This window comes from Choloepus didactylus, chromosome X (assembly GCF_015220235.1).
Source record: "Choloepus didactylus isolate mChoDid1 chromosome X, mChoDid1.pri, whole genome shotgun sequence".
NCBI classification, from domain to species: Eukaryota; Metazoa; Chordata; class Mammalia; order Pilosa; family Megalonychidae; genus Choloepus; species Choloepus didactylus.
The window spans coordinates 20,398,345-20,410,746 of NC_051334.1; the positions used below are offsets into that span (position 1 = coordinate 20,398,345).

A 12,402-nucleotide genomic window follows, 5' to 3' on the forward strand; every position below is an offset into this window, starting at 1 on the left:
ATTCTTATTTTCACTTTTTCCGGTATAAGGAAAATGTTCAAAAATAGATTGTGGTGATGAATGCACAACTATATGATGGTACTGTGAACAGTTGATTGTATACCATGGATGATTTTATGGTATGTGAATATATCTCAATAAAACTGAATTTTAAAAAAACGCCACCAAACTTTCTAATTATTTAAAACTTAACCCAGCATGTATGGGAGGCCTGGTTTGAGAGAATAAAGTGTGTAGGCCATCGTGTTCAGGCAGGTTTGATGTCCTTGAAGACTCCATGAGATGAACTCATAAGGGACTTATTTGCGCGAGGGATGAAGTTGCCTCCTGGGAGCGAATGGATCCTAAGGGAAGATAGCATTTTTGGGATGCTGAAAAGGTCCAAGACCTAGGGGAGGGTGTTGGAGGGGAGTGGAACTGTGCAAATGAAAACCAGTCACCATGAGCTTGTGCTGCCCGAGTCCTTGGCAGGGGGGCAATTAAGAGCAAGTAAAAACTAAAAAAGTGATTTCAGAAAAATCTCTTTAAGACATTGGGAATATACATCTGAGGTGCTTTGTAAACCATGTAGTAGAATGAAATAAAAGAAGGCAAGAGGTCCACTTATCTTCTTGGACTCAGCCGCAACTTCAATGGGTATTATATATTTGCTGGAGCAACAGTCACTTTGGGCATTGGAGGGCACTGTTGTCTTTGGTGATTATCTGTTATTGTGTTTTCACCTTCACTGTAGCCAACAGTCGATACCCCAACAAGCCAGAATCAGAGAAAAGGAAAATGGTGGTTGCCTTGTGGTTGCTGAGTACCAAAACCAACATAATTTCCTGTCACTGTGTAAAACAATAATGGCACTGGGAGTAGTTTTCTATAATTCTGAGAATAAGCAAATTTAGCTACTTGTTCCAGGAAAATATTTTCCTGAAAAATAAGACTGCGAACCAACTAAAAGAGTTGACAAGAATAAATCTTCCTCATCAATACTTGCTTCAAGAATCTCACCTCACTGTGCCCTCCAATCTATAGCTAACATGTGGTTAAACCTGCCCAATCACAATCGGATCCTGGCTTTGTAAGATCTGCCTTAAAATCACCCAGTTCCTAATATCCTTCCTTGCCATGCCCCTTCTGAGACATTCCTTCGACTCTGTTAAGGTGATGTTCTTTCATACTGAGGGAAGTCTGTAAAAACATTGCTTTGCTTGAGCAATATTTTTTCCCCCCTGGTGTTTTTCCGGGAGGACTTGACAGTTGACATAGCCAAAAGGGTGAATGTCTGCACACTTGAGGACATACCCTGAGGTATTTTGTAGCCACAATTATGAGTGGGGTGGAGTCAGAAAAATACGGTTTGTTGCTATTTTTGTGATCCCGTTTCTACCTGCAGGAAGGTAAGACCCGAGGAAACTTGGTCTAAATACAAACCATCCCGTCTTATTCCAAGGAAGGATTTAAGGCACTTGACAAAAAAGCAATAGGATAAAAATAAGCCCCAGAAAGCATCTTTCCACGGGGGTGGGCGGCAGGCTTCCTCACCTGCTCGGAACTTATTTTTCTGGTTACTACACCACTCCCCATCTCCCTTCTCGTCAGTCTCTTTTTCTATAGTGAAAGACCACTTTCTCTTTAGCATATAAAGAGCAGCCTTAGCCACTTCAACACTGAAGCTCTTTCTCCCAGGGCTCTAACTATACCTGACTCCCTCACCTGAGTGGGATAGGACAGGGGGGAGGAGAAGGAAGCCCTTGGAGGCCAAAACCTGGCCGGGGAGGGAGCGAGAAGGGAAGGGGATCTGATTGCACTTCCGCCTCCTGGGCTTGGGAACGTGCGTGGTGCGCATGTGCTGCCCGGGATGCCTGAAGGAAGGCCGTTGACTTCTGCTCCCAGTGTGCACTGCAAGCTGAATCATGGATGCCACTGAAAATGCGTTACCAGGCGCTCAGTTCTGGATCACTGGGTGGCCTTGATGTTCGCAGAAGAATTCCTTTAAAGCTCATTTCTGAGTAAGTGAACAAAGCCAAACCTTTGTCTCAAATTCCAAGGACTACAAACAGGATGCCTGCTGGTGAAGAAGAATTTGATGATGACTATAAAGGGGGTAAACTGTAGGGAAAAGAAAAAAGTGTTTTTGAGGACTTTAAGATAAACATCATAGGTGAACGGGATGATTCACCCGTTCATTTCTGTGACAAATGTGAATTAGCTTTTAAAATCTATGGCCGAATGATTCCATGTAAGCATACTTTTTGCTTTGACTGTGCTATTTTATATGAAGGGAGATAAAATATGTCCAGGCTGTGGTAATCCTGTGCTGTGAATTGAGGAGCCATCACGAGATTCTGTCTTCATGTGTAGCATTGTCCAAGGATGCAAGAGAACATATTTGCCTCAAAGAAACTTACAGGCTCACGTCAACCACCGCCATAAGGGCGCTGGAAAACCTGACTCTCGTGCTCCCCTTGAAAAAGTTTGTCCTCAAGTTGCCTCACCCCCAGTTGGGATTTCTGATGGTTTCTAATGTTGCCAAACAAGCACCACGTGAGCCTCATTCCATCAAAGCAGCGCACCATGACGCCACACAAGCACTATAATCAGCCACGTTAGGATCTTCACCCTCCTCCAGCAGAATTGTCTCCACCTTCACCTCCACCTGGAAACCTTTTCTATTTCAACAAGAAAACAGCAAGTTAATCATTGTCTCTATTCAAGATGACTCAGTATCAGGTGCTAAAGAAGCCCCCACCTCCCGCCCTAGCACCTGCTCGTCATTATCCTGAATCAGCGTCAACCAGTGGGATCGCCCTCATCCTATTAGGCTTCCCGAGCAACGGAGCAACGTTATACATCACAGCCACCTCCTCCGCCACCAGGAGATCGCAGGGACTCCTCACTTCGTTTACAGCCTCCACCAGTGACCTCTGATAGACCGTCTCCTCCAGGATCTTCCCGACCTCAAAATGATGGCCCACCTGTAAGTACATTCCCTCTTTACTATTATAATCCCAACTCTTTAACCCAGTTCACAGAAGTCCAAGAAAACTCAACCCTCCATTTACAGAAATGGAGGGAAAGAGTCCTGGTGTATTGCCTGTGTGGAGAGGACTGCCACCTCCTCCCCCAGTGCAGAGTCCTTCTCAACTCCACTTCCTGGGTCACATTGTTCCCATCAGATGAGATATAGACCAGATGTACAGTGATAATAGTATTTTGAACAGTGCTTGAAGATCTGATGTGGAAAAAAAGAAAACCTTACATATAGTCAACCTTTTAATTAAACTTTGGGGAAGGAAAAGCATCTCTAATAGAGATAGTTGTAAACCACTTAGGATCTTGTCTTTTAAAATGGTTTAAACCTTGACTTTAGGATTTATTTCAAGGTCTGTACTATAATGGACGCAAGGGACTTGGTTGAGCACAGCTGTGTTTTAACAACTTTGTTCCCTTTATGTGGTAAATTGACCCAGAGTTGATCATTTGCAATATGATTTCCTGGATTAAATTTGCATTATTCCACTTTTGAAAGTATTGTTTATGATTAGTTTGTGGGTGTGTGTGATATTTTGTTAACCTGCGTAAAAGGATTAAAGTTGAATATGGTTTTTATATGAATTTAAGCACAGCCACATATTGTTTGTTAAAACCATGTTTTACCACTAGTTTCTCAAAACATAATAAAAATCCTGGAAGTAAAAATCTAGACTGTACCATAAGATGGTTAAATGGTAGAGAATTATTTCATGTTTCACACTGAAATTTTGAGGTATAATGAGTATATAATACATTTCACTTGGATGCCTTTTCTTTTTAGGCAGCCCAGAAGCACCAAAATACATCAGAATTTCAGTACTGTGATATATTTATGTTTGCGATGTTAAGAGGCATTACTAAATCATTTGGAAAGATATGTTCAAAGTAATTGACTTCTAGGCTCCAAGCTGCTGGGGTTGCTGTTACTTGTTAATGCTTTTTTTTTTTTTTTTTTACGGAATGGTTAGGATCACATAATGCACCAAACTTACTAATCTTAAGTAACATTTATTTTAGAGCACTGTTTAAATGGTGCCTTTCAGATGAAGTGTGTCCTACTCTGTTCATTGTCTTAAACTAAATATTTGGGGTTGAATAGACTTTATTATAATTCCTCATTTCATAGTCGAGTTTGATCCTGTTCTTATGTGGTTTCTTATTTAATAGGTTTTAAACTACAATTTGCATGCCATGGAGGAATTTAGATGATGTATTAATGAAGGACATTCTTGTAATCAGAAATTAACATTTACTCGGGTTTCATTACTGTGTGATAAGGGTTTTTCCTCTAACTTGAAATTTAAAAACTATTAATTATGTCCTATTAAAGTGAAACAATCTAAACTTGGAACATTTTAGCATGAAGTTAACAGTGAAGACTATTAGATAACTTTGTATTGGAGAAGAGAAAAGTAATGAGGAAATTATGTGAATTTTCATGCTTTATAAGATGCCTTTAAAATCAGCTTTCGCATTATAGGGGCTTGTTACATTCCAGCTAAGATGACCGCTTACACTTTATACAGAATTCATATTATGAATTGGCATTCTTAGGATATTATTATATATCATTTGAATAAACCCTTATGAAGTTTTTCCTCCCTCCTAAGTGGTGCATAATATAAACATGAAATGTGTAGCAGGCAGATATCATTTATTAGATAGTTTATAGTACATACATTTAGGACGTATTTCTTTTTTTGGCAAAGGATGAACTGATGGCCAATTTGCCATTTTATTTTTTACCATTTTATCATATTTACTAATTTACCATTTTATTCTGTCAGGCACAGGCAAAACAAATATGTACACACATCGCTGAGCTTAGAGCTGAAGTCAGAAATAACATAAATGGCCATTTCAACCTTTGTCAGCTTAAAATAACTAATACACTTTTTTTTAAGTTAAGTGATTTTTCACACCTAGCAATTTGAGAGTCCAATGTTAATGCAATATTTCTAGCGAGAAAGGCTTGTTGTTAGAAACATGGCATATAATAGTGTGAAATGGTGGTGGCAAATGCTTCTATCCTATTACTGTAGGTAATTGGACTGGTACAAACATGATTCCCTTTCATGCCCCTGTTTAGAAGTTGTTAAAATATTACTGTTAAAATCTAATACCATTCTTTGTTTAATGTAATAAGAAAATAACCCAGTTCACCTTAAGGCTTCTCAACTATGAAGAGCTCTCCTGTTTTTATTGAAATTTGCTAGGGTTGAACATGGCACGAAACCCTTTGGATTATGTATTGGACAAAACATGATAAAATTCCACATGTTAAGAGAAGTAGGCTCTTTAAGAAATAATTTATTGTTAATTAGGTTTAAGAAATATATGTCAGGCAGGGAAGCAGATGAGATGAATTTGTTGTAGTAGACATCATTTTCCAATGGTATTAGACCTGAACTCCTTCGGTTATTGTTTGAATGATGGTGGTGGGTAGAAAGATAACAAAGTTACTGTTAGTGTTTCTTACTTTAAAGAAAAAATGTGAGTTCCCACCTTATGTCAGAGAAGCCTTTGAAGCTATAATGGACATCAGTCCAAATGAAATGTATGTATGGTTCTTCACATTCCTCTGAAGACTATTGAGTTGGCAGTTCAATTGAAAACAATGAAGTATATGCATAAATACTTAAAACATGAAAATATCAGGGAAAGGGGGAAATGAAGGTAGAAGAAATAGTAAAATCATGACCAAGTTAAAGTTGGACCCCCAAAAATTCGAACCAGAAAATCCTACATTGTTGTTAATGATGGAAGAAATGTGGTTAAAGCAAGGAGGCAAGGAAAAAAAAAACGTGCATTTCATGGAGCATATGCCTTTTTGATACTGAGCAAAAGTTCTCATAAAATGGGTGCTCATAAAATGATCACTGTAATATAGGGTTGTGATTCCTGATTCAGACATCATGGGAGAGTCTAATGGAGTCAGCTAAAAATAGTGTCCTTTGCCTTACTCTCACAAGGTTCTGACTCAGTAGGTCTTAGTAATCTGTCCTTTAAGTAAGTATCCTAGATGATTTTGAAGCAGTTGCTCACAAATTAAATCACTGGTCACCCAGTCTCCACTCTTGCTGGACTCCCCTCCATTCTGCACACAGTAGCCAAGGTAATCATGTTAGAATGGAAATCAGCCCTCACATGGTTTTGTATTGGACTTCAAGTCCCATTCCTTTTCCATGTCTGTATGATTAGATGCCTTATGAAATTTTCTGTGCTCATGACCTCTCCTTCTCTCTCCCCTGCCTCCCTCTACTCTGGCCATTCAGCTTTTATTTTTGATCCTCAGATCACCAAATACATTCCTGTCTCTGCATTTTGCACTTGGGGTTTTCTCTGCCTGGACCACTCTTCCCACAGACCTTTATGTCTGCTCAGATGCCTTCCCTGGAGGCACCTCCCCCTGACCCGGCCCTCCCACCATCCCTTTCTGTCCTCTAACCCTGCTTTATTTTTCTTGATGGTCCCATCACTGCATGTTATTATATAACTAATCGCTTTCTTATTTGTTTTGCTTTCTCCACTAGAATGTCATCTCCAAGAGAGGTGGGTCTTTGTACTGGTCCATCAAAGGACAAAGTGTGGTACATAATTATAAAGCAATTTTATTTTTGTTTTCCTCCTCCCCCCTCCTCCCCCTCGGCTCCCTCCTCTTCCCCCCTTCCCCCTCCTCCCCCGACCCCCTCCTTCTCCCCTCTCCTCCTCCTCAAATTTGCCCGCAAAAAAAATCCTCCTTTCCCCTCCTCGTCAAATTTGCCCACAAAAAAAAAAAAATCCTCCTCCTCCCCTCCTCTACCCCCTTCCTCCTCTACCCCCTTCCTCCTCTACCCCCTTCCTCCTCTACCCCCTTCCTCCTCTACCCCCTTCCTCCTCTACCCCCTTCCTCCTCTACCCCCCTCCTCCTCTACCCCCCTCCTCCTCTACCCCCCTCCTCCTCTACCTCCCCCCTCCTCTACCTCCCCCCTCCTCCTCTACCTCCCCCCTCCTCCTCTACCTCCCCCCTCCTCCCTCCTCCTCCCCCCTCCTCCATTTTATTTGCTCCACGTGAAAACCAGAGCCATCCCATGTCTTTTCTCTACACTCTTAGGTAATAGAAAGCCCTCTGATCAGAATTAAAATGTCCAGTCCCATGTGACAGTCAAATTTTGGAATTGATTTTAGAGGGAGGTGTTTCCCCGCTTCCCCAACTGTGGCCAGCAGTTGGGGAGGGTGTTATAGTTAATTTACTGCTTTACCCACTAATACTTTTATTTCTTCTCTCATGTCTCATTAAGTGGGGGGTATTGGTTCCCCAGAGTTGGAATGCAAGGGATGGAGCTTAGGGAGGAGAGGTGCAGCAATTGGGAAAGGTCTTATTTGATTGCTACTGTGTTAAACTGGGTTGGTGCTTTCTTAGCTTGACTACAGGTTTGAAGAACTGATTTGTGTGTGTGTGTGTGCGCGCGCAATTTTGTGGTTGATAAGAATTGCTGCCTTTGCTCTGGATTTCTCCCTGGGTGTGGATGAATGCTTCTCTCTTTCAGTTGGTTTTCTTGTTCCTTCTTCAGCCCCTGAGAATCTGCCAATACCTACAGTTATTTCTGCTGAGTTGTCTTCATCCCTCCAGGTGGCCCTGTTGGACAGGACCTGGGATGACCCGCACACTGGCTTCTTCCAGTGACAGACAATATGTGGTCCATGAGAAACTCACCTCCTTTTCCCTGACAAACTCTGGGCATGCTGGCCAGTCCCAGTGTTGTCAGTTCCCTTTACCTCAGCCTGTCTCCTGCATTTAGATTTTCCAGAAAACAGTCCACAGTGTCCCTAATGATCCAAGGAACATGAATTTAGCCCTCTGAGTGGCCTCATTCAAGTGCCCCTCTCGTGATTGGAGGTGAAGTAGCCTGCATCCTTCTGTCCAAGGGGTAGGTAGTGGTGGAACTCACAGCATAGCAAAATCCGGTGCTAGGCTTTGTTCTGATTGGTCAGTGCCCATGCCATACTGTTTGTTAAATTTTTAAAATTATTACTCTGAATCCAACTATTCTTGATTTTCAAATGGCGCAGCAACCTTAGATAGGAGAAAACAATCTGTTTGGACTGTGTCTACAAAAAACAAAGGAAAGGGAAGAAGTGGGTGATTAAATGGATAATTCAGAAAAAAAAAGTGCCTCAGGTATTGGAATTTTCTTGGCAAAAGTTTAATATCCGGATCAGTCTGAAAAGTGCCAGGATTTGGCACATCTCATAACAGTTCCAACAATGTCATGCTGAGTAAAATAATATGTTTTTATTTGACAAAATAACTAATAGATATACTTTATTTCCAGTAGGAAGAATTCAGATTTTAAATGTCTTTGAAGGTCAGACCTAGGTAAAAATGTGATATAGATGGAGTTCCTATTTGACTGTGATGAAGTTGGGGTACAGAACCTTTTTCCTTCTGCTGAATGAAACTGGTCTCTTTCATAGCAGGTTTCATCACTCAAGAGTAAAGAGATGGTCTGCTTACTTCATTGACCATCACTCCCTTGTGCTTTAACTTTTTTACTAATATTTGACTTGGATATTCTGTTTGGTTTATGCGTGTGATTGATTATAAAATTGGCCTCAATTCTTCACCCCCTCTTGTAACTATACCCTTTCAATGTACCTTCACATTTCCACTTTTCAAAAGGCAGAGCCTGTTTTCTCACCTCCTTGAACATGGGCTGGCCTCATGGTTTGCTTTGGCTGATAGGCTGTGGTGGAAATGTTGATGTGCCAGTTCTTAGCCTCATGCTTTTCTGCTCTCTCTTGGAGTCCTGCTGTCATGAGAACAAGCTTGGCCTACACTGCTGTAAGATGAGAGAACCCATTGAGGAGAGCTCATTTTTTCCTATTCAAAGCCATCCTAAACCAGTCTACAGTCAGCCAACCTCAAAATATGTGAGAGTAAAATCCAGACAAGAATAGCTGAGCTGCCAACCCGATCTGCAGCTGACTGCAGACCCAGGCAGGGACCCAACTGAGAACAGGAGAACCACCCAGATCACCTGCAGCTTTGGGATGATAATATTATGCTTGTTGTTTTAAGTCACTGAGTTTGGGATTGTTTGTAACACAGCAATAACTAACTGGTATAAGCCATTTAAATTTTACCCCACTTTCCCCCTGTAGTCTGAGCATTTCATACTGTCCAGTTTTACAGTTAAATTTTGCTCTAGTGCAAAGTGTTTTCAAAACACAAATTACAGATAGTCAATGGGGCAAGTTCACTTTTGAAAGGGCTTGATATAATGAACATTTTCTTCAGGTTTTGTCATCTTCACATATTACTTTCCCAGTTTCCTCATTAATACCCAAGTTATAAGGATGATTAACTTTCAATAAACTGTGTGATAACCTTGAGCAAGTTGTGGAGAATTTAGCTTAAGCAGACATTACATATGCAGATGGTGTTTCCTAGAGTCTTGGTGATCAAATTACGGAAGACTATAAGCAAAGTCCCCGGCTTATCAGCATAAACCCTTATTCCTGATTTTCTCTTCTGAATTGGTGTCTTGGGGTCTCCTGTGTTTGTGGAGCCATTTGTGCAATAACCGAGCTGTGGTGGCCTGCACTTAAATATTTAGCTCATGATGGACAGATCTGTATTGAGAGAGTATATGAAGCCATAGTCACTATGGCGTATATTCTCCGTCTTTGCATCGAAGGAAGCTCAAGTTAGCATGGGCCACCTTGGAGGAGAACCCTCCTTTTCACCTCATTCTTTCATGGTCCCCAACAATCTGAAATGGCTTTCTAAAGTGATGTCCTAAAATTTTATATTCCCTGTTTAACGCAACCTTCCCACCTCACTCTGTAATGTTTCAATCACATATGAGCAAGCTATTAGCCCGCCAGCTCTGCATAAGTCCAGATGTCTGATGCCAAGACTGACATTGCTTTGGATGCCACTTGGCTGCAGTTTAGACAGGGAGGAGGCAGTTGGGCAAACATCTGTTTAAGGACAGATGTCTGCATAATCTTAGGTTTTCAATTTAGAATAACTGTACTTATAAATACTTTTATTTTTTGTTAAAGAAAATAGCTTTAAAGTAATTTTATGTTTCAGTTTATGAAAGCCATACATGATCATTATTGAATATTTATACAATATAGGGAAGGGTAAAGAAAAATTAAAATTATCTGTAATCATATAGTTGATATTTTTCTGTACATATTTTTATAAGCATTTATATGGTGCTCTGTAAAAAATGTTTCTAGAATGCATTTTCTACAGTCTTTCTCTTTTATTAATAATTATGTAAATTAAATTTGTTAAAGGGTCAACTTTTAACTTTTAAAACCATATGACAGTTGCATTTTAATACATAGTATCCTTTAATATGCTTTATTTAGGATGCAATATACATAAATTATTTAATTTCTTAATGCAATATCTACATGTGGTCAGTTAAAATAAAATTAAAAACATTACCTCTCATTTACTCCACATCTTGCCTATATTTCATTGCAATCAACAGCCCTGGTTCTCTCTTTAGGGTAAACATAGAACATGTCCACAAGTCCATGCATACTTTTAGGGGAGAAGGAGTGAAGTGGTAGCCAACCCCAAAACACATGCTTTGAGAAGGAGCACCTACCTCAGTCAGTATAGTTGCCATTGAGGTGTACTCTATCACAAATAAATAGTTACTGAATCCTTTCCTCTTCTTTTTCTTGCCCAACACTGTTGACTCTGAAAGAGGCTGGCCACCCATTAGGCCTGGGAAGAGGGGGAAGATGTTGCACACTGTTTCAAGAAAAGTATCTGATGCAAATAAAACTATTTTTGTTATTTTTAAAAAAGTCTCTAAGTTAGCATTTTTATTTTATTGAGATGTTACATTTCATTTTGTATTTTGATATAGTGGAAACTCATATCATCTGGCTGTCTTCCCTTGGATATAACCCAGACCCCTCAACCCCAATGAACCTGTAACTGAATCACCACCAATCTGGCAAGCAGACTCCTCCTCTGGCATTTTCTCCTGTGGTGAATGGTTCCATGAACCAACCAAATTGTTGAGCTAGAACCCTGGCAGTCATCCTTTTGTCCTCCACATTCCTCCCTCATTTCCCATATTCAATTGGTAACCAAGGTCCTTAGATTCTGGTTCCACTTTTATGCTTCTCTCATGTGCCATCCAACCCATTGCCTTGACCATAATGGAGGCGTTCAACACTTCTCTGTTGGACTACTCTAAGAGCCTTCTTAATCAGTTGCCCAGCTTCTGGCCTCATCACCAGCCCCACTCATCCAACACAGCTGCCAATTGAGCCTTCTAAAATGTAGGTCTGATTATGGACACCAATGTATATATCTCTAACATTTAGGATAATGTCAGATTCCTTTGCTTAGCACAGAAAGGCCCTCATATCCGGCCTGACCCTCCCTCAGGCCCTATTTCTGCCACTTGCCCATGAGCATCTTGTTCTCCAGTTTTATTTATTTTTTTTTTTTTTTATTTTTTTTTTTTTTATCATCATTTTATTGAGATATATTCACATACCACGCAGTCATACAAAACAAATTGTACTTTCGATTGTTTACAGTACCATTACATAGTTGTACATTCATCACCTAAATCAATCCCTGACACCTTCATTAGCACACACACAAAAATAACAAGAATAATAATTAGAGTGAAAAAGAGCAATTGAAGTAAAAAAGAACACTGGGTACCTTTGTCTGTTTGTTTCCTTCCCCTACTTTTCTACACATCCATCCATAAACTAGACAAAGTGGTGTTTGGTCCTTATGGCTTTCCCAATCCCATTGTCACCCCTCATAAGCTACATTTTTATACAACTGTCTTCGAGATTCATGGGTTCTGGGTTGTAGTTTGATAGTTTCAGGTATCCACCACCAGCTACCCCAATTCTTTAGAACCTAAAAAGGGTTGTCTAAAGTGTGCATAAGAGTGCCCACCAGAGTGACCTCTCGGCTCCTTTTGGAATCTCTCTGCCACTGAAGCTTATTTCATTTCCTTTCACATCCCCCTTTTGGTCAAGAAGATGTTCTCCGTCCCACGGTGCCAGGTCTACATTCCTCCCTGGGAGTCATATTCCACGTTGCCAGGGAGATTCACTTCCCTGGGTGTCTGATCCCACGTAGGGGGGAGGGCAGTGATTTCACCTTTCAAGTTGGCTTAGCCAGAGAGAGAGGGCCACATCTGAGCAACAAAGAGGCATTCAGGAGGAGACTCTTAGGCACAAATACAGGGAGGCCTAGCCTCTCCTTTGCAGCAACCGTCTTCCCAAGGGTAAAACTTATGGTAGAGGGCTCAACCCATCAAACCACCAGTCCCCTATGTCTGTGGTCATGTTAGCAACCATGGAGGTGGGGTAGGCGAATACCCCTGCATT

The 12,402-nt window shown here is 40.8% G+C and overlaps 1 protein-coding gene across 1 annotated transcript; it reads left to right on the forward strand.

Annotated features, from left to right (window-relative positions):
• The first annotated feature begins 1,028 nt into the window (after window positions 1–1,028).
• CBLL2 (Cbl proto-oncogene like 2) lies at window positions 1,029–3,171 on the forward strand. Its single transcript, XM_037822120.1, is given in 7 exon segments — window positions 1,029–1,069; window positions 1,385–1,388; window positions 2,107–2,270; window positions 2,272–2,504; window positions 2,507–2,596; window positions 2,868–3,032; window positions 3,035–3,171. Coding segments are annotated over 7 exon segments (834 nt in total).
• The last annotated feature ends 9,231 nt before the right edge of the window (window positions 3,172–12,402 follow it).